General features: G+C 35.2%; 1 protein-coding gene across 36 annotated transcripts in view; it reads right to left on the bottom strand.

Annotated features, from left to right (window-relative positions):
* Positions 1-23,704, bottom strand: part of PLEKHA5 (pleckstrin homology domain containing A5) — a 231,116-nt gene that overhangs the window by 70,737 nt on the left and 136,675 nt on the right. For 33 of the 36 annotated variants that reach the window (XR_011439987.1, XR_011439988.1, XM_023643201.2 and 30 more), the window contains 7 exons: positions 22,644-22,727; positions 21,766-21,886; positions 18,940-19,044; positions 16,574-16,646; positions 11,194-11,294; positions 8,101-8,216; positions 3,685-4,152 (listed from right to left, as the gene is read on the bottom strand). Coding sequence is in view for 33 of the 36 variants with exons in the window: in XM_023643201.2 (XP_023498969.1) it covers positions 3,685-4,152; positions 8,101-8,216; positions 11,194-11,294; positions 16,574-16,646; positions 18,940-19,044; positions 21,766-21,886; positions 22,644-22,727 (1,068 nt within the window). In the remaining 3 variants the exon portion in view is untranslated. Of the gene's footprint in view, positions 1-3,684; positions 4,153-8,100; positions 8,260-8,581; positions 11,295-16,573; positions 16,647-18,939; positions 19,045-21,765; positions 21,887-22,643; positions 22,728-23,704 lie in introns of those variants that run through there. The other 3 variants (XM_070271010.1, XM_070271014.1, XR_011439989.1) reach the window with 2 other exon arrangements.

Here is a 23,704-nt window from a genome sequence, read left to right as displayed (position 1 = left end):
TCAGTATAAAGAGTTCAATTCTTTGCTGCTTTCTCCAGGTATATTTCCTATTTTTTTTCCCTGCCTAGTCTCCCTTCCTATCCTCACCTTCCCTGTTAACACGAAAGCAAGAAAGTGGACAAAGTCTAGAGTTGGCCACCCCATGGCTATCTGCTCAGAAAGTGCGTCAGCAGGGGAAGTTGATTCCATCCAAGAAATTCTGCTCTAGCACTAAAGCAATTTACCCCAACATACCATGGTTTATTTGGTCATTCATAAATTCAAGAAATATTAGAGTGACCTTAATAAGCAAAAGGCTCTGGATTAGGCACTGAACTGTATCCCTGAAGCATACACGGACAATATAAATGATGATAACTTTATATATTGTTTGGAAATCAGTGAAAAGATCATTAATAATCATATAAAGAAGGGGACGTACATTGTCAATCTAAAACACACTAAAAACTGCCTATAAACAAATGTTTAAATTCCATTTAAGAAAATCTAATTATACCAAATACCTCTATCAGAGCTCTGAAGCATTCATACCATGTGAGCTGGTTCCTGGTGTAGAGATGTATACTGAACTTGAACTGTCCACCTATCATATGATCATTAGCAGCTGCAGGCTATTTTCCTACTAAGCTTGGCTAACTAATGACTACAAAATTTAAAAGGCTCTTCTGCCACCTTTGGAACCACTTTTGGGGAACTTTAATAAAAAATCAGGTTATTATCAAGTAAGTTTATTTTTATCCCATATATTCTCCTGCATTTTGATACCTGTTTTTCAAAAGCTATGGTTTCTTTCAGTGGTTTTCGCCAAAGAAATTCAAATTAAGCAAAGTGTGACTTCCTTTTAAGTGAAAGCTTAAGAAATGAACACTGTGAGCTCCTTCAGCAGGTTTAGGGCTCCGTTCACCAGCAGCTGCCTGTCACACACCATGAAAACCCTGTCTCTGTGATTATGCCATGCAGAATAATGGCCTAAGGCACCAGACATCTCAGCAGGGCCTGCCACCTCACAAAGGAACTGAAAGGCTCTGTCCGCAGGTGCAGGGAACTCCTATCTGACCAAATATTAAACTTCTTTTCTTTCCATCAGAACTTTAATAATAAAAGCAACCCTCTCATAAGTGTTGCAAAATCAATTATTCCACGAACTACCATTACGCTTCTTTCCACCAATAAAAATGATTTTATTACACAACATCACTATTTTTTAAGTATGAAATTTATATAATAATGTAGCTAATATAGCTCAGTGATCCAAATGGGACTGTAGCCGTGAACCCGAAGGAGCAATGTGGAGAAAATCTTAGCTCAAAATAACCGAAGATCAGCCTGCGGAAGCTGCAGGGCTGCATTCAAAAGAAAAGGTCAGTGACAGCCTTTATGTATGTTAAATATCCCCATCAAGGGACCTAAAAGTGCTTAGACACATATGTAAGCCCCAAAACTTAAAAAACAAACTTCCAGATATTTGTTGAACCCCTCTGACTACACACTTTCAACCTTAAGAAAATATGATTTACTTCAGGAAAAGCGATTCCACTAAGAAGTGAGATTTAATTTGCTGGGTAGAGATTCAGGGAATCTTCTAGCTGGGATTTTTATTATCGTTTCCCTGAAAATGATTACCTTAATAAGTACTTCTAAACATCCTTTCATTTGTTTTTTTCCAGAACTATCTCTGGCCTCTCTTCTGTCTAATCAAATTTCATTTTTGAAACAGAAAATGTTTCTCCCAACTCTCCCTTGGGAAAATTAGGAAAGTGAGGCGTGAGGGTGGGGAAGAAGAAAATGGAAGTGAACAACATATCACAGAATGTTTCTGCAGCCTGGCTGAGATAACAAAAGATAAAGCCAAGCGGACCCAGGACTCTGAGCTGCACTGCTGAGAGAAAAGAGACTGCCTGACAACCGCAGACGTCAGCCATGACCGCTGAGAAAACTGGAAGGACATTCCTGTACCTCAGAAGTTTCACTATTAAAATAGTTAATCTTCATTTAATCTTAATAGTAACGTCATTGTTTTCTACTACTGAGAGGTAAGTGTTACAATAACTCTTCGGTTAATTTTTATGCACACTCGTACATTAAAGTACTTTCAAAGTTTTGCATCACCAAATTCCCACCTAATGAGAGAACAATTTCTCATCCACAGGCTCCTAGTTTCTTCCATTTCCTCTGGCCTTTATTTTTGGTCTCCTTTGTAGGCCCCTTCATCCTTTTTTTCCTTAACTGTAAATGTTCTTTCAGCTTCTCCCTTCGAATCTTATTTCATCCAGCCACCTGCTGAATTAATTTATCTACTCTCATTCTTACCTTTAAGGACTTCTGCTACAACGATGATGCCCCAAACCTTATTCAAGTCCAGATCTCTCTTCAGAGATACAGACAACAGGCGCCTCAAATTTAACCCATCCAATCACTCATTACCTTCTCTCTTCCCAAATCTTTTCTATGCAGTGAAAGGCACCAGACAACCCTTGATAACCACGCCAAAAAGCAGGGTGTCATTCTTGATTTCCCCCAGCCACTCAAACTAGACTTGAGTGAGACTACTTTGCAATCAAGCACATCCGACCACTCAACTAGTCTTGTCAGTTACTTCTTGAATACATCCTCTTCCTCTCCTCGTTCCACTTACTCCATTTTTTTTGAACTTTCTCCAATTCATTCTCCAGATTCTGCAGCTGGAGTGATCTTTCTGAAACACCACTCTCTTCTGGCTTTTTTCTCTCCAGCCTTATTTCTCATCTATCATCACAGCAGTTAGTTATACCTAAGCCATAATGGATGTCTGTGGATTCCTTTCCCTGTTCCCTGTCAACTCTGGAATTTTGCATATCTAAACCAAGATAAGTATACTATCCTTTCTATCTCAACTTGTATTTCATCTCCTCCAGAAAGGTTTCCCAGAATCCTGAGATTGTGTTGGTTGTCTCTGAAACACATTCTTACAGCATTCTGTTCTTCCTTCACTGCATTTGTCACAATACACTGCATCTGCTTCTTTTACTCTCTCCTCTACTAACTAGGTAAGAATCTCTGTGAGAGAAATCTGGACTAAATCTTTTCACTATTTTACTTTCTGGTCCCATGTTTAGCACATAGTAGTTATACAATAAATACATGAAAGAACAAGTGTGTGTATGAATGAATAAATGCTTGGATGAATAAATATAATTCATGTGCATTACGAGTTTAAGAAAGCCAAGGAATGAGACTGAGAATGAGAGAGCATAAGCCTTTACTGTCTTCACATTACTCGTCTCAGGAGATCCTTGCATTGCACCAAGCTGCAGAAGCTACTAATGGAAGACAGTCAGAGCAGGGTGGTGGGGAGAGTGAAGACAAGTTTTCATTGGGGGTGGGGTGGGGGGGAGAAAGAGTGGGACTAGGTCTTGCTCTCTTCCTCATCCCAAACAAACGTGGTCTCTACCCACAGCCTAAGCCTTCCCTTGTGCAAGGCCAGGGAGGATGACTCCTCGCCATTAACAAAGTTGGGTGATAGAACAATGGGAGACAGAGAGAAAATACATCTGATTACTATGAAGAAAAGATATAGCAATGAAGCTGTTAACATCTAAAACACAATTTAAACTAATACTTTTAATCAGTATCTCAGAAACCAATCTCCACCAACACAGCATGAAAGAAACCCGGGTTCATAACACATAATGACAAGACACTCACCCCCTGGCTTCTTCTTCGTGACCCCTCCCCTTCTGGATTTTAATCCACTGTTCCAACTGTTGCATTGAATTCGTTCTCTGTATGACTCGATCAACCTCTGTGTGTAAGGGCCCTGCATTTGGGTGGTTTCCACCTCTAAGATCTGCCAGGCTAACATTGACTGTTTTGCTCTCTGAACTATTCACATTGACTGGCCTGTAGTGTCCAGCCTGAACTGGGCATGTTGACCTGCTCTCATATTCAGATGGCAGAGAATTCAACTTTACGCTGTTAATTTTTGTTAAAGGTCTATCTTGACCATCCTTCTGAAATCCGTATTTTTCAGCTTCTAATGCCTTTTTTTCTTCCGTTTTGCTTATTTCCTTGTTTTTCTGGTTATTTTGGACCTCTGGTTTAATTAGCACTCTATGGTTGGGAAAGTTATTGATTTCTTTAGTTGGTGCATTTTCAGATGTAATCTTGTCCACTCTGAAATCAGAGAAGAAAATCATAGTAAGTTAGGTGAAAACTTGGCACATGTTATTTCTGGGATTCAATCTAGGAAAAACATAAAATTACCTTTGACTCTACGAAAAAAACACAAAGGGTCACAGAGGACAAATCTGCACAAACTCCCAATGTTGTAGTACGAAAATTCAAGCACAACACCAGGATGTATAAATAGAAAGGGGAGAAAGAAAACATAAAATATACAGTGTATGAAGCCCTGGAGGATAAAGAATGATGAGTGTCCCCACCGCTAGAAATTTGGAAATAAAGCAAATAAGATTGCCCTTTGACAGCAAAACCACAAAATCCACAGTTGAAGGACCACAGAGCTAGTCATTTGAAATAAACAACATGGCATCCCGCCAGGAGGCCTAATTCATCATGAGACAAACATGAGGCTGGTTTGTGGAAATGGCTGCACCAGGAAATTATAGTCTTATGCTATCAAAGATCTGAACCATGTGACTAACTGTATCCAAGAGGACCTGAGTTTCAGTTAAGAGCTCTTGGAGCCAGACTGCATGCCTTGCAATTTCTTCAGCTTGTAGCCCTGCCTCTTACTAGCTGTCTTTGGGTAAGGTGCAGAAATTTACCACGCCTCAATCTCCTCAGTGGTAAATGGGGATAATTGCAGCACCACGGTGACACGATTGTTGTGAGGACCAGATAAATCTATGAGTGGCTGCCACAGATTTTATTACCATTATCATTCCATCTCATCAAGCAATTTTAGATTAGAATCTGGCATCCTGTGTCCATCTCCCCACCGGAGGCATGTGCTGCTTAACAGCATGTGTCTGGGCCACTGGACAGTTTTATTGCTCACCATTCCAGCTGCTATAGCTAAGTCTTTTTGATGAGCATCAGCTTTCTTGAGACCGATCACTTCCAGGCTCTGACAAGACCAAGCTGAGTGTCTGAACCTGCATGGAATTGTCAAGATCATGCCACGTCGGGAGGCCTCTCAGGAACTAGGCAACATTCCACATTTCAATGTATAACAATGCTACTACAGGATCCTAAGTGTGGTATTGCTGTCAGTTTCAGTGATGTGTGGAAAACACATAATCCATACATATACACTATATATAAATAGTTTGGAATAGGATCAGTGAGGAAAAAATGGAAAGAAATGTGACTATTTTCCTTGGAGCAAAGTTATGGGATTATCCATATGTTTAGGTTAGATACAACTTACGGCTTCTAGATTGGTAGCAATATTAGACACTGGGAAAGTTTATGAAGATACGCTATGGAGCTTCTTTCCCTTGAAAGGTAAAAGTCAGAGATGATTTACACTAAAGTGAATTTATCCTTGCTAAATTTGCGTGGGGGAGATTTTTAACATCGAATATCAAATACCTGAAAAGATTTTTAAAACTTAGTTACCTCTAGTCTTTCTAAAGCTATTATTTTAAATTAGACTGTATTGGCTTTTTTCTTTTTCCAAAGATTTACCATTTAAAAAATGTAATTAAAAAAAGGCACATATGCTGACTTTTCTCTAAATGGAACAAAACTGATTCAGAACTGTATACTAAGATAACATAAATAATGTAAAACTTGTGATCTAATTTTTAAAAATGACATTTAAGTTATTACAGAAGATACAAAGAAATATAGAAAATGAAAATAATGAGCCTGGAGATAGAAATTATTCAGAGAATGTCTATTATGCTTAGATTCTTTTATGCCATAACTGATCTGCACACTAGGGGACTATGACATTGTACTTCACAGGTCAGATACTTTATGAATTTAGAAGAAATGAACTATCTAGTTAAAAATTGGATATCTCTTATCTCTTAGGTAGTATCTCTTATGTGTTAGGCGATGCACCTTGATAACTATTCCTAAGTATTCTGGCCATATAGGAAAGAGAGCCCAAGCAGACAAAATCTCCCTATCCATATGAAATAAAATATTACAATAATTAGGTACAGTCAATTTGAATTGGTTAAGACAAATGGGGCAGGATAAAAATGCTAACAGCTAGAAGTAGAATAAAAGATGTAATTTCTACAGGATAATGGTGATGGACACGAGGCTGCGCACACAGGTGGTGCTCAATCGTTCCTGGCTAGCCACCCAGATTATATCAATACAACAGGCTAAAAATTGTTCCCAGTACATAATCAACTAATAGGTTGTCAGAAGTCAAACCAAAATATCGACTGTCATCTTTTTCACCCTAAATTATAGGTTTTTAGAGTGGAAAATACAAGAAAAGAAAATGGACATAAATTGAAATTCTGAGATAAGTACAACATACCATATTGACATTATCTGGAAATAAAATTTTAATTATTGATTTCTGTATTCTAAATAATTGCCTGAAAAATTTACTCTGAGGTTAAAATTATCTTAGGATTTTCAATTAATTCTTTTCACTTACACATTCTCTTTGGCTATCAGTGCTAATCACCTCGGCTTTACTTCCATTTGGGTCATTTTTACACATGGAATTCCAAAGTGGATTTTCCTTTTATTAGCTCTCAACCTAGAACATGCATATGGTTGAGGTGCGTTTTCTTAAAAATAGGTATCCTAGAGTTCAATCCTGGGCCTTCTTCACTTTTTTCGCTGTCTTTTCCCCTAGCTCTAATTACTAGTGATTGGTTTAGTTGATTTGGATTTGATATTTTAAAAAATAAACACAAACATATACCATCAACTTAAGTCTTTTAACCAACAAGTCAAGATTTTATTAATATGTACACTGGAAAAAACAAAAAAGACTAAAGATATACACTGTAACAATCTTCTAACTTCCTGAGAAGAGAGAAAAAAGACGAAACTTACAAGTTAGCATCTTTTTAATATAAGGCAGCTGCTCAACTGTTGCTAAACTGGAAAAAATTTAATTGTATCATGGATCTTTCTTCAAATTACAGAAATATAAATTTTTTGTTAAAGATTTTAATTTTCCTTTTTCTCCCAAAGCCCCCCAGGTACGTAGTTGTCTATTTGTAGTTGTGGGTCCTTCTAGTTGTGGCATGTGGGATGCCGCCTCAGCATGCCCTGATGAGTGGTGCCATGTACGCGCCCAGGATTCGAACTGGCGAAACCCTGGGCTGCTGAGGCAGAGCTCGCAAACTTAACCACTTGGCCACGGGGCTGGCTCCTATAAAAATTTTTTTAAAGCACATTATTCAGCTGCTATTTATGGAGTTTCGAAAGAGATTTCCTCTCACTAGTTCTTAACATAGTTTAATATTAAAATGATTCATATGTTCAAGCAGGAAAAGAAAATCACACTTTGATCAACTTTAGCAGTACACATTTATATTATCAAGGAATCTGAGTACTGAAGTCTCAAAAAAAGGTAGGTAGAATTCATCAAGAAGTAGATATATTTAGAAATAATCTAAACACTTGATGAACTATATTCTGGAGCCATTCATCATAAAAAAAAAAAATCAGAATTAACCAGGAAATGCTGAAGAAGTAAAACTCATCAAAAGTTTTTATTTTAATTTATTAAACTTCAAACATACAACATAATATAAAAACACAGTGAAATTAACTTCGTGAGTATAAATTCTCTTCTAAGATTTAGGACCTTAAAAAACAGTGTCATGTGTAGTTGTAAGATAACAATTAAAAATGTACTTACCGGAAATTAAAGGTAATTCTGTAAGAAGAAAGAACATTCAGTTTGAATGTTAGGATTCTGGATTCACCTCAGTACACTGATAGGTGAAAATGAATAAAGAGGAAAGGTGGAATAAAAATGCAGGTGGTATCTGAAACTAACTAAAGGTGTATTAGTTTAATACACAACATGAACTAATCCTTGCTTTCTGAGGAAGAAATGATTTCATATCATGACTATTAAAATGACATGTACTATGACAGTGACATACTTGCAAAGCATGGACTAAAATGTAAGTGGAAATCACCATTATTTTCCCTACAAGCCTTTACCTTTTCACAGGTTCTGTCTGGACCAGGGCAGCATCTAACATGGCTTTCATCCACAACTCCATTTCCTTTCCTGTATCAGTGCAGAAATAATAGGTCCGCATGTTTGGATGGGCTGCCTGATTGAAAATGACACGATCGTTTTAAATAGAAATATGGGATCTGTAAAAGAAAAAGAAAGCAAGCTAAGTGGTTCCCCATATACACCATTACTATCAAATCTCAGAGAAAGCAGACTTGTCATATACAGATATAGAAATGAATGACTTAAGAAAAATATAATTCAATCTTGGAAAATATTAATTATTAAATATTTAATATTAAATATTAATTTTTCTCCTAACTTTACCCTTTTGCTTTTAGTTGAAATATTTATGTCTTGAAAAGGATATAATTATTAAGTTTTTTCTAACTTTACCATTTTTATTTTAAAATTAAAGAACAAAAAGTGTAGGGGAAGGTAAGGAGATAAGAAATGAAGCACCTAGTTGTGCCTGTTCCATGTACACAGCCCTAGTAATTTCCATTTACTGCAATTCACATCTTTTTACTCAAGAATGTTCCAGAGCAACCAGCAGCAAAATTCAATGGAGCATTTCCCCCATGTGTTAGCAATTCCTTCAGTCCTCAAAAGGTGCTGCTGTTAAAGCATTTTGTCTAATCCTTCTAGATACCTACACACAAACATAAAAGATTTATAAGTGATCCAAAATGGCATTTCCCTTTAGCTTCTCTTCTCGAGTTTTAGAGATAAAATGTAAATATTTCGGGTCCGTGAAAGAAGGCCTTTATGGTGGTTCAATCTGCCGCTATTCCAGAGAAACAGAAGAAAACAAAAAAGAAGGTGCTGATGAGGGATTGCTACCCGAGTGCGCAGCTTAACTCGGGGGCTGACGGCGCACACGGCGACAGCAGCAGTAGCTGTTTGAAAGGAGGAAAAAAAAAAGCCGAGATGGGGACTTCTGTGGGGGACACATTCTTAACTTCCATTTAAAAATGCCTCTGACAGTTTCCTATTAGACACTGAAAGACTAGGGAAGATTAAAAAAGGCTATTTCAGCACAGAATGAGGTAAAGAGTACTAAGTGTGTTGTTAGCCTGGTAAATATAAAAAGATGAGAGGAATAAATCTGGAGATACGCACTTTACTCCAAGATCTTGACTATCTGCTTTACCTAGAGTGTCAAATCAGCTTCATCAAAATCTTTTTCAGAAAGAATTAGGGTATAAACAAATTCAATAACCACAGTGATCAAAATAACTACATACAACAAATCTCACTTGACCATGTAAGAGAGAGAAACCTATCTACAGAAACAGCGCAAAGGAAACAGCTTAAATGCTACACGCTGTTAAAATGATGAAAACCACCACAAAATATCACTGGACTGTTGGATGGGATTCTGGAGAAATGAATAAAGACCACTGTCCATATCTGTGATCAACAGAAGGAACGGCGGGGGCTGGTGCTAAGAAGATTCAGTAGTAGCCAGGACTCAGACACTAATGAACCACCCCACGCGTGCCATCTGTCACATGGAAATATTTACCAGGTGATGGCAAACTTCTCTATCTAGTTTTAAGTTCCACAATCGTCCAGAAGTTCCTACTTACCACTGTGATAAAGAAGTAGTATCAATGTCAACAGACTTAGCAGGAAAAGCAGCTCAGCAATTCAGAGGAAACAGAGAATTTGAAACAAATTACTATTCTTGTTACAGATAAAATTTAGCCAAATAATTACAGAGAAAATAGATTTAACATGCATGGTCACTTTTTTTTTTTTTTTTTTGCTATTTTAATATTCTAGTGGTTTTTTTTTAAGAGTCTAAGAACCCTGCAAAATATCCTATGAATAGTACGAAGCCAATAAACATTTGCCAAACTGATGAGCAAGCAAAAACATTTAACTCCACGGCCAACAGCAGTGCTAGCATCACACAGTTCTACACGTGTACTTTATCAAGTTATTATTTTAGGTCATCAGTATTAAACTTTATTATAGCATCTTAAATATTTAATTCTGTTTCTCTGGTTCACACTGCTAATAAAATTTATTGAAATATGAAGCTAGTCCCCTCTCATCCACAGGTCTTTGCTCAGACAGTACTTTCTCATTGAGGCCATCCACCACCCCCTCCCACTATCAGCTCCCTGCTCTTTTTTCTCCATAGCTGATAATGTAATACATTAATTAGCAAAAGTTGTAAATCAGCTGTAATCCTGAGTATTCTTTAAAAAGTTGGATGGGAACAAAAAGCAGAATCAATTTTATGATGGTATAAACATTTTCACTGTCAAATAACAGCATATGTCACCCGTACTTCCTTCCTCTCTTTTAAGATGAAAAGTTTACATTAAACCCTTTAGAGTTCTTAACTTAAAACTGATTTAAAAATTAGGTGACCCCTGAAATTTATTTCAGCTATAATCATAAAGCAAAGAATGCAGCATGGTTTTTGAAAACAAAAAATAACCAATTTAGCATTAAAGTGGTCTCTTACTTGAGGGCGCTCCACAAACCAGCGTATCACAGAGGTGGGGGTATTGTTAGTAAGGGGAAGGGGGCCCAGGTCTGCCAGGATTTATTAACAGATTTAATGCCTCAACTTCAATATTCTCTCAAAAGTACCTGATTTTCACGACATACTTAGACCCAAGAAGATCTTTGCAAATATTCTATAAGATCATAAATGTACCAATATTATGTTAAAAAACATAGTTGTTGTATCTTATAGTACTCTCCCCCCTAAATTTATTATGAGAAAATTGAAACACACAGGAACCTTAAAGAAGAGTATAATGATCACCAGGACACAGCTGTATTTACCAACTATTAGCATCTTCACGTATTTGCTTTCTGTAGGACCATTTGAATGAATAAACATAAAGACACTTGGCCCCTAAATATTCAAGCACATGCTTCCTAACTAAAGAGATAGTCTCTTACTTAACCATAAGACTTAATTAATATATTTTAAATATAAAAATGACTGTAACGGAAATATCTTCTTATAATAATCTATGGGTCAATATCCATCTTTTAATCAATGCAAGATGCAAATACAGAATAAAACAGTATGACTATTTCCTTACCTTAAAAGCATATTTGCGATTAATGTGATCCTCAGAGGTAAGCATAGCTATCTGAAAACTAGGTAACAGTATGCTTCCCAGGATACCCTCTTCTTTCTCATCTTAAGAGATAATTGAACATCTGATTAGAATTTTAAATGTTCTCCTGAAGCAGAATACATTTTCTCAAAATTTATTTTTACCAAATCAAAAGGTTCTTATATACAAATGAACTGTATGCATCTACTATTTAGGTATAAGGGAAAATATTAAATAGCAGAAGTATATACACCTCTTTACTTTTAATAAGCTTCTTTATCCCAAGCGAATCAAAAATCGGTCCCACATGTCAGAAAAATGTTAGTTAGAGATAAAAACAGCATACATTTGTTTGACATATATATTGCATTCTACAAAGCCCTTTGATATGTAATTCACTGAACATGTATTAATATATAAGTAACGACAGAGAAGCTTTATAAGATTAACCCACCCACACTTCTGGTAGGATTTAAACGCCCAAGCATTTTATGCCCAGACAAATGCATGGCTCACTTGCTCACATCCTTCAGTTTTGGCTCACACAGCTCATCATGAGCTCATGAGGTCTTCCTTGACTACTGTATTTTAAAGTGCTTCCCTTCCTAACCCATCCCAGAGTCCAGCTCTCCTCTCTCTCTGGAACTTTACCACCACCTATACTCAATACCTCTGACACACTATTTGTCTTACTTATTTACTGATCATCTTTCTCTCCCCACTAGAATGTAAACTCCATGAAGACATTTAGAACAATAGTAGAATATGCTCAAAAAAACTGAATAAATATGTATTTCAAACTATGCTATAAAAATTATATGCCTTTTAAAACATAACTTTAAAGGTTTGCCTTTACCAGTCACTCTGATACACAATAAAGTTATGGGAATAAATTACACGCCTATAAGGCAAGCACATAAAATATACCTAGGAAAGTGACAAAATATTAATCATGGCATAGTATAGATTCACATTATTAACTTGCTGCTTGGGGGCAGAGATGTTTATGAAACTTAAAATATAGAGTTCATTGCTAGAGACCCATAAGACAAATTAATTAAGCTGTGCTGATGAACTCACCAATGAGAAAAACCATAAATGAGAAATAATTCTTTTTATTATGCTTGCCATGAGAGATTTTATTTATTTTCCCCTGATTTCTAGAATATACAGTGAAACTTTCAAAAGAAAAAGTGTTGCATTAAGTAGAGGTTATTTATACAGCTTTCTCATAACAATGGAAAAAAAATTTTACTTTTACTATTCTGTGCTCACTCAGGCATAGTTCACTAATACAAGAAAGAATGAATAGAAGTGCAGATTTAGTCAAAAAGGTAAAAAACCAAGGTAGAAAGCAGCCTCTAATTAGCGAATATGACAATTTAAAAGAACGAATCACATTTTAATTTTAAATCCAACTTTTTCTTTATATAAAGCATACACTCAGAACAGCTCATGAAGTCTTTATTAAAAATCATTTTTATCAAATAATACATTCTCTTATGTCACATAATTGGAAAAAGTGGCAAGTTGTTTCAGAATATGCAGAGGCAGAATGGCATAGGGTGACTTCACTGGATTATCATGGATTGTTTCCCAGCCGGACACTAAGTAGCTATGAGATCTTGGGCAAGTTATTATTGATGCTGGGTATCTCAGTTTCATCAACGATAAAACTGAGGAAAATAGGACTTACCCCAAAAGATTGTTGTGAGGTTTACATATGTTAATAGATAAAAAGAACTCAATAATGCACACAGCCCACAGTAAGTGCTCAATAAACACTGCCATTATTATATAAGATTAAAAGGACTGCATATAAAATCTTCATCTTCTGTCAGATGACCATTCAAAGAGTTCTTCACTAGATTCCTCAAATCTTCCTAATCACGGCATTCTTCTGTTTATGTCTCTCTCAAGCCCGACCTAAGTAAACTGTCTTACTTTCTATCAGCCAGAGGGCTTCATACACTGCCAAGCAAAAGGCAGGTACTGAGTAATGTTTGTAGAAAGACATGAAAGGTCAGCTGGGCCTTTTCTAGACTGCATGACAGCCAAACTTCCCCTTCTTCAGCGAATGTGTGAGTTCTGTAAGGAGAGGGGTTTATATCGTTCATTTGTGCATCCTACTTCCTAACAAGGTGGTGCATCAAAACAGCTCACTGCTCCCTACCATATCACTCTAAGCCATCATCGTTTCTATACAATAACTCCTAACTAGTCTCTGCTTCCTTCCTTTCCCTTTATAATCCATTCTCCAATAGCAGCTTGAGTGAGCTTTTCAAAACATAATTCAAAGCATAACACTCTTATGCTTAAAAACATCCAATTGTTTCCTTATGGCATTTATAGTAGAATCCAGACTCCAACAGATTTTTACATGCGTGTGATGGCCATTTCTCCCCTGTCCTTCCAGCCTCCAGCTTGGTACACTGGTTTCTTCCTGCTCCTTCAACATTCCAGATACTTCCTCACTTTGTACTATTGCTCCCTCTGCCTGGACCACTCTGCTCACTCTAGCTCCTCCTTGTCATTTAGATCTTGTTGAGAGTGCAGATCCAAAGAGACTTTTCCCCATCTTTCACATTATGTCCATCTTTCATATTATGACCTTAGTTTCCTAAAAGCATGTATCATGGTCTTGTTTATTTGCTGTCTCCCTGACCTCTCTAGAATGTAAGCTTCATGAGAGCTTCCTCTCACGGCTGTTTTGACACACCTGGAATGAAGCAGGTCCTGCTCAACTGTTGAATGGATTAAGTCCCAGGGTAATTTTTGTCAACAGACTGACTATAGAACAGAGCAATCTAAGCGCTCTATCACAGCTGGGTCACGAATACGCCTGCTTTATTGCAAAGAACAGTGGGAATGGGGGCTCGCATCTGGTATCGGCTTCTAACCTACTGTAAAAAACAGCAAATCACTTTCTCTCTGTCTTATTCTCCATATCTGTAAAACACAGACTGATTTGTCTAAAATTCTGACAGCAGACTCTGTATGTCGGTCTACTAGATGCTTTGAGAGATACAGAGGAAACGAATGGGACTGTTGTGCTCAGCGTCGAAGAGGAGATCTGGGTGGGGGCAAAAACTTGTGGTTAAGAGAAGTGCCTGGGTGCAAATCCTAGTCCCGACACTTGCTAGTTGTGAGATCTCAGGCAAGCAATTTGACCTCACTGTCCCTTAGTTTCCTCTTGTGTGAATGGGCATAATAAGATTTCCCCCCCTTAACAGGTGGCCATAAAGAAGAGATAAAATAGACCATCTATGTTACATGCTTGGCATATAGAAAATGCTCAAAAAAAAAGAGCACGCTATTATGATCATCTCACTAAAATCTGATAGTTTTAATTTAAAATAAGACATTTTCTGTTGATAAAATAGTAAAGTATACATCATATACTTTTTTCCAGCCATCCGAAGGGCAGAAGTGAGCTAAATGACATTTCTTTCCTTTCTGTACTTTCTTCTTTTTTTTATATTCCTCCTGTTTGGAGAACCATACTAAAATTAATAAATATATCGAATGTAAAATGAGTATGGTTAATAATACGGAATCTCATACTCAACATGGCTTCTGAACTCACCTTTACCCTTTTCAAATTACGTTAAAAATTCTTCTATTTTAATAAAAATGATGAGCAGCACCTTTCCATAAGCAATAATAATAGCAAATTATAAGGAATTCAATGCTCTTTTTGCTAAAAATTAAAATTAAGAAATTTTTGTATGAGAAATAGTAACAAATATTTTCTTATTTCATTTAAAGCTCTAAATAGTCCATAAATAGACTGTGAAAGAGAGGAAAGTGCAAATTATAAGCTTAGGAATAATGCCTGAGTTATAACTCGCGACTTTCTGAAAGAGTGGGAAAACCTTTAAGGAAAATTGTAGAGTAAGCTTGGCACTTAACTAAAGATAATACCACAATTACAGCCTGACCAACAACTCTATGACAAAATGAAATTTTATAGGTTTGGTTAATTCTGACTCAGCAGTACTTCTCAACCACAGTTTGCAGTGGGGGGGAAAAAAGATGAATCCAATTCTAGTAATTTCAAATTTTGAAGATTAATATGCATTATCTTGCTTTGATAGATGACCACAAAATTCTGCCACACTTTTTTGTGTAATCACAAAGTAAATTTTAAAACTGCTAACCAGTTCTAAAATCCTGTTACAAATTATCAATTATGTGTTGACAATCTATCTAATTCTTTAGTGACTGTTTCCAACCAGACTTTAAAGTAGGGAAGAGGAGTAACTGTCTAGATTCACTATTTTAAACTTTTTTTTTTCTTCTCCCCAAAGCCCCCCAGTACATGGTTGTATACTCTAACTGTGAGTGCCTCTGGTTGTGCTGTGTGGGACGCCGTCTCAGCATGGCCTGGTGAGCGGTGCCACGTCTGTGCTCAGGATCCGAACTGACAAAACCCCGGGCCACTGAAGCAGAGTGCACAGACTCAACCACTTGGCCATGGGGCCGGCCCCCAGATTCACTATTTTATATGACAGGTGAAGTAGATTTCTATGGAGAGCACAGCCTATGTACACCTTTCATCGTTAGGTACCAACTTTATAGTATTTAACAGATCCTTGCATAAGAACAGAGACTTACCTGGACTTTGACTTAACATTGTATTATCAATAACTTCCTAGCCAGAAAATGTAAAAAAATTTTTAAAAAGGGAGTTTATGATAGCCATATAGGAGAAATGAAGACTGCTACTCCATACCTAAGACAATACTTATATTTCCTTTCCACCAATATTAACAGCCTGGTATGTATCCTTTCCACAACTTTCTCCATGTTTCACGGAGGTCACTGTTATTTATTAAAAAAATGAGGGGTAGGAGGGGATCATAACAAATACATTTCTTTGAAATTCTTTTTTACTTGCCAATACATCATAGTCGTCTCTGATATTCTGAAATCATTTGCTGAGGAGAATTGGGCATTCAGTGGACCCATAGTTAGATCTGACAAAGCTGACACCTAAGAAGAATCTCATCAAACTAATGATTTTTATCCAGCAGGCACTGAATTCAAGGACAACATTGTAGAGTGAAGAGTCACATGCTCTTCACTCAAAACAAATCAGATTAACACAATCAGATTACAGAAATTGGACCAGAACTCAGACTAATCAGCTTGAAGCGCCATCTTGTCTTCTGTCATACCTCAATCACGCAGTATTGTGTCACTGAAGAAAAGATTTTCTTGATACTATTTGTTGATAAAATAGCAAAAAAAAAACTATAATGTTTTTTCTTTAGAAAAGTAAATGACATTTAATATGTATTCTATATGTTACATAGATCATTATAAAATCATACAATAAGACAGTTTACGGTAAACTCACCTCTGTAATAAAAGAGGCAAAGGTCAGAAAGCACGAACCAGCGTTTCTTCCACAGCTTCATGCCAGTACTGTCCTGCATTAAATCAGCACAGTAAAGGATTTTTCTTTTCATTTCAGAAAATTAAAACTCATTTCTCGCGCAAGTATTTAAAATAAGCTTTCAAAACAAGGTGTGTTTGATATATGCTACATGGAAACCTAACTAAAAAAGCCAATTGAAATTTTGAGTTCGTTTTCTAGAGACTTATGTTAAGATATTCCCAAGTATACTGGTCTCTGAAGACTAGTGGCATGTGAAAGGAATACTGTTGAAGCAATCTGATTTGGTTTCACATTTGTAAGCAATTTGAAATTTACTCTTCTGAACCCATATCTGCTGGCATGAGGATAATGTAAATATAGCAGGGTAGACATTCTGGTAAACCAGAGTTAATAAATATGTTAATCTTCAACAAGAAAATAAACGTGAACTGAAATTATTCCAAAAGTAATGTGATTTAAAATGATTTTTGCTAAAGGAAACTTAGCATACAAATACATTTCATAAACACTCTCTTCTTGTTACATATACAGTTTAGGTTTTGCTCATCCTGCAGAAAATAGTGCCTATTTGGCAGCTCTTTCTAAGTAATTTAGCTCATGAAAACACTAAGCTCAAATAAAACTATAATTTTAATAAAAATTACCTTCCTACATGCAATAAAGCAAAACTGGAAGAGAAAATGAAACAGAGACAACAACAACAAAAATAAAGCAAAAAAGAGGCCAGTTTGGATGTGCACTGATTAATATTTCTTATTTCTAGTTATGGCCATCATCTAATAATTACTTTAGAACTGAAGAAATTATACGAGTAAAAATCTCTCAAAGTAAAAGATTTGTCTTTAAAATCGTCAGCTACACGAAGGATGAAAAAAAATTAAATGGTATATGGTATGTTTAATTTCCTAATTCTTCCTTTAGTACAGATAATTTTTAAAAGTTTAGATTTTTAAAATAATGTCTGTAAGTCATACACTTATGACAAAATAAACACCCATGGTAGAGAAACTGGTAACACTTTCGCAATACTAAATTAATCAAGGGATCAAGGAACAAGAACAAGAATCATTTTAAATGAGTCCCATCTCCTCTATTAAGCTCAATATCGCACTGAACTATTTGGATTTATTAGAAAGACCAGTTAAAAAAATCTTTTAGCTTGGATAAGTTTAAACATCACATAGTTGAAATATAGTAAATGATCTTTAAATAAAAAGTAACAGTTGGTATCCAAGTTACATACTCAATCAACTCAGTGAGAAACTGGCAAAACTAATTTGCTCGAATGAGTGGGAAGTCTCCGGATTTTAAGATGGTCCTCCTTTCCAATACATTAGCTGCCATCCAATTTTCAGATGGAACAACGACTAACGAATGTTTCATAACAAATTCATTATGAATTTTAATGAATATAATTATTAGGTCATCTGAAAGCAATTAGCAATATTTGACAGAAAAAATTAACACCATCAATGAACTCTTATTTAACTTGCTCTGTATCATCTGTATATACATGTAGAATGAGAAAGACAGAACAAAGACGGATAAAGGTCTTGAATGCCGAGTGTATCATCTCGGCTACCTGGTGGTCACCTATCTGAAACTCAGCTGCAAACCAGAGAGTAAAAAAGAAAACAACAGCCTCAAAGTAGTCAAAATAGCTGTCATAAAGTCCAATGTACACACACCCTTACTAATTTCAAAATTAATGACAAGTCTCCAGAAACACTACATTATCAGGTTTCTAGACAATAGAACATAACCCCAACTTATCAGGGTGTTTAAGAGTGAACTATGCTTGAGCAAACAGACAGACAAGAACAGAAAAAGAAAAAATAGTACAAGCACTTAAGAGAGCTGTCTTGAGAGTAGAGAAGCAAAAATCAGAAAAATCTCAAATTATGATCAGATTTCTCTATAAACCAAAGCAGAGAAATGTATAATTGTTACATTTCTCTAGTGGTTTTTATATAAATAGAAAAATGAAGAACATCTCTGTATTTTTGTTCCATTTAAAAAATATATTCTGCCTGGATAATTCTAGCATGTTACTTCTAACATTTTCATACAGCATATATTTAATTTCAAATCTAGAAACACTTAGACAAACACGCACATAAGCTCTGTTCTAAGTAACATCCATTCCCTTTCTTTCTTCACTGTTCCTTTAACTTTCTTCAGTGGTAACAGGAAATGAAAGAATCTGGATGACTACTCTCCAGTTCCTTCTCCATTTTATATAATTGTCTAAGGGATATTCAGTCGAAAATGTCCCTTTTGATTCTGTGCTTTTTCCACATCAAATAGGCAAAAGAAAAAAATACCTGTTTATAAAGCCAACCTCGTCTGACCACAGGTGCGTTAGGATTCCTTTTAATTGAATTTGATCTCTTTCCAAAATTGTGAACTTTTTTGGAAGCCCGTGAAGTCTAAACGGAAAGAAGCACAACATAAAATTGGCATTAATGCGTGGATATTTGAGTTCATTTTTCATCTTCATAATTTTAATCTCTTCAGGTTTCTCTGAAACTTGCAGGGCTTAATCTTTTCAGATGAATCACTGCGATCCTGCTTTTGCTGGCATAGTTGTTTCAAGTCTAAGAATTCTGGACAAAGACTTTTCTCCCCAGGATATTACAAAAGGATCACAAGTTTCACCATCTCTCCTTTAAAATCTGCATATACAATTTTTAAAAAGGCACAGCGAGTGCGTGGCTGTTATTTTGTTCTACCTGCTATATAAACAGAATGACTGCTGAGTAAAATGACTAAAACATCTTTAAGAATAAACCAAATGACAGAACTTCTGCTTTCTATCTGCATTTAATAGTGTGGTTTCAATTAAAGAAAATTAACAGCATCAAGTCACGAGAAAAATACTCAGACATAAAATAGAAACAAACATATCACATAAGTCAAAACAAGAGGGGAAGGATCTGCTTAATGTCACATGTTTGCTGCTTTATGGACAACTCTGAACTTGAATGACACCAAACAGATGGTGTTTACTATATTCTTGCAAGTACACATAAGGATACACAATCTTCAAAAATACTGCTATGTTTAGCATGAGAACTTATTTTGGCAAGAATAGTAGTAGTAATCAACAAACATAAAAACAAGCTGAATTTGAATTTCTCTATGAAGGTAAGTAACATCAAATTCTCTCTTATTTTTCAACTTATCTAGAATCTTTTGAAATCTAGCATTTTTTACAAGAATTTTGTTTTGTGAACCTTATATTTGTACATATAGAATTTCTAAGGCCCAATATCAACTGTATTTTGTTAAAGCACGTTTTTTTAAAAATAAATTTTAATTTACTTTTGAACAGATAATGGTTAAACGTGCTATAAAACTCAAATGCTACAAAAAAAATACAAGGACCCGTCTACTTTTTCACCTCTGGGCTCCAGCACCCAAACAACACCCACCCACAACCCTAGCAAGCAACCAATATCATTGTGTGCATGTGTGTGTCTATCCATCTAAAATAATTGTTTTCATAGTTATGGAAGATCTTTTTTTCCTCAAATGACTGCCTAGATAATACCCACTCTTCTGTCCCACTACTTCTTGGAGTTCACCACCTAAAGAGAATGCCTATTTACCCAGCTCTTGGCAACATACTGTGCTATACAACTTTTTAACCTTTGCAAATCAGATAAGTAAAAATGGCGTCCTTTTCTGGTTTTAATTAGCATTTTTCATAATATGAATGTGTCTGGGCAACTTTTTCATTTACTTAAGAGTAAAATTCCATTTTCTTTTCTGGGAAGTGATTTTACAAAATTCGCCCATTTAAAAACTGGACTGTAAGCCTTTCTCTTATTGATCCATAGCACTTCTTTAATTAAAAAGGAATTATTCTTTCATTGTTATATGAATTGCACATATTATGCAAGCATGGTAATTTCCTGTGGTTGAATTTCTCATTATTTTCCATTTTGACTTTTGAGTTTTATGTCATATTTAAAAAGCCCATCTACATTCTGAGTTTGTTTGTCTTTGTAAATCTTCCATTGTTCTGTGTAGTGCTTTCATAGTTTTGTTTTTAACACTTCAACACCTGATTCATCTGGAAAATTTTTGGTGAAAAGTGTGAGGCACAGATCCAAATTTCTTTCCAGACAAAGAATAGGGGGACCTCAAACCAGCTATCATATTTCTAGATTTTCATTAAAATATATTCATGAAGCATTATAATACTCAGTTATCCCATTAGCATTTTATGTTATACAAGAATTAGAAATTATTCACATTATTTGAAAATTTACATTTAGTTGTAATATTCTACAAAATTTCACTTAAAAACCTTAACAATAGGTACTTAAAATAGATAATTGTCTATTAGCCCTTTCTTTACAGTAACCATAATTTACCATTACAATTATTTTACTACTATAAAATATATAATTATTTTTTAAATAAATAAAAGATTACTCTCTTATTATCCTTTGATTCTCTCACTATCCATTAATTTAAGAACTGAGTAGTAACTTTGAGACAATTACAGTGTTATGATTTAAAGTGCAAGAAGCATTAACTATAAGTTTTAGAGACACACAAACCTAAGATCATAAATTAAACAATTAACATTTTCATTTCTGATTATAAAGAAAAACCACTCACTTCTTCTTCCATATGGCTATGGCACTTTTCATATAATGGACTCTCAACACGACCTCAGAGTCGCTATTACTGGCATGGGGATTCCCTTTAGCAATAAGGGATTTTACATTTATTTTTAAATAGCGTAAGTCTGCTCTATCCAGGCATACTTAATAGTCAGAAAATGGGATTTATAGGCCATTATATTAATATCCACTTTTTAAACTTAACTTGATTCAATAAACTGCCATTCTCTCACACAAACATCCACTATATTGGTAAAATTATTCCAAATCTGAACTCTACAATATTTTAAAAAATGTAAGCCATTAAATTATTAAAATATCTTACTACTTTATATTCCAAGTCATTGCTTCTTATGTCAATTACCTTGAATGTAATCAGGTTCATGTAATAATAAAAATGAAATGATTATTCTATAATTCTAAAGTCCACTAAGTAACAGTAATAGACATTAATATATATAGACTACTAATTATACCAGTTATCAATAATTAACAGTCAGCAAAGTAACTTACTCTGCCTACAGGGCTCATTGGATGCACTGAATAATCTGAAGAAATGTTGTAGTTAGAGGCTTCATTTATCATACTTATAGGTCGTTCCTTCTTTTCTTCAGACGTCATGGTTGCAACGGTCCTGAAAATATACTATGTCAGAACGCTAGAACTTGCTGTGTATATGAACTGCTTTACAATAAAGCTTCTCTAGAGTTAACGATGCTGGTGCCCTACTTTTTCAAAACAGATGGATACCAGTTAGAGCTTAATAAGCTCTGGACTGAGAGCTTAATATTTACAATTACTTTCAAAATAACTAAGACTTCTCTTAGGCACAACGTACGTTGATACGATGTCTACTTTAATAAGCATTACTATAGATATTCCACTTGGTCATCTAACTGGAAAATTAAAATTTTAATTACAAGAGTAGCTATTCTAACATTGAAAACAACAATGATATCAGTAACAACTTTTTGTGAACAGATTTATAGTATAAAAAATATTTTCACACATATTTCATTCGAAGCTTATAAAAATCATGAGAAACAGTAATTACCATAATCTCTGATTTAAGGATGAGAAAACTGAGCTCAAATTAGTTTAACAATTCCACCAAGTTTATAGTTTCTCTGACCCTACACCCTGGGATCTTGAACTTACTATTTCTCTTTGAACTATTGTAAAAAACAGCTTCTGAAATTATATTCCTCATGAAAAAAATAAGTCATGTTTCCATACCACACATAGTATAAACAGATGGCATTCCATTATTATACTGGACTGCAATGTTCAGCTAAGAAAATTGTTAAATTGTACCGTAACAAACATGGACAACAGCAATCTCAATGCTAAGCCCATCTGAAGGGAGGCATTCCACGAAACTCTTTACTTACTGTTCATTCACTACAAAAATACAATTGTCCTGTGATGGCTGTCCTGTGACAGGATGTTTACAGGTCACTTTCCTTTCATTATGGCTGAAAGAAAAGAGAAAGAGAAAATATATGTACTTCTATCATCACAAATGTTTGTCTAATAATCTGGTAGTGAAATAGCCATTTCTTCATTGTAACATTAAAGTTAGTAAATAAAGGAGATGAAATGCAAACCCCCAGGTGTTGAAATTTCTAAACGCATCTTCGATACTCTCTACTGTGTGTACATGCATGTGTAAATGCTACCTATGGTTTTATAACACAGCTAAATTCACCCCCTAAGTCTGACCTCAATTCTTCCTTCTCACTATTTCATAAACAAATCAATTTGGCTCCACAACCATTGTATTTTATATTCAATAAGTGGGTCACAAAAAATAAGTATGAGTATCTACCTACCTCCATTATTTTGTATCCCAATTTAGGCACATGAGAGACCCAATGCCAAATTCATATACGGAAAAAAAATCTAACAGTACTACTACATGGGCACCAGCACATTAAAAAATAGCCAGCACCACTGAAGAGCAATAATTTATGGTGTTTTTATTTTACAAAAGAATCTTTATACAAATAAAGTAATAGGACTGATCAAGAAAGTATGTTATAGAAAAACAGAATCTGAAGGAGAAAACAAAAATCAAGTGAAATGTACAAAACAACAGAAACAAAGAAAAATATAGTTATGTTTGCTGGAGAAAAAACTGCTTTGAATTAAAGGATGACTCTTTTTTTGAGAATAAGACCTTTGCTTAAGAAATACTATTCTTTCTAGGTCGAGTGATAAGATTAGGTCTCCAACTATCTTCTTGAAATGAGAAGAGAAAAGAATCCCAAACTATTTATTTGTCTAAGCCAAAAATATTAGATTCCCAAAATAACATGTAATATACATTGATATTTTAAATAATAAACATTATCAGTTGTAAATTAATTATTTTTTTCCTATTGGGTTACATACCATAAAGCAACCCATAATGAGGATCTATCATTGGTGTACCTTACCTTAGAAAATGCAC

This window comes from Equus caballus, chromosome 6 (genome assembly GCF_041296265.1).
Source record: "Equus caballus isolate H_3958 breed thoroughbred chromosome 6, TB-T2T, whole genome shotgun sequence".
In the NCBI taxonomy this organism is placed as follows: domain Eukaryota; kingdom Metazoa; phylum Chordata; class Mammalia; order Perissodactyla; family Equidae; genus Equus; species Equus caballus.
The sequence above is the reverse complement of the archived record's forward strand: the minus strand, read 5'-3'. Positions and strand labels throughout refer to the sequence as shown.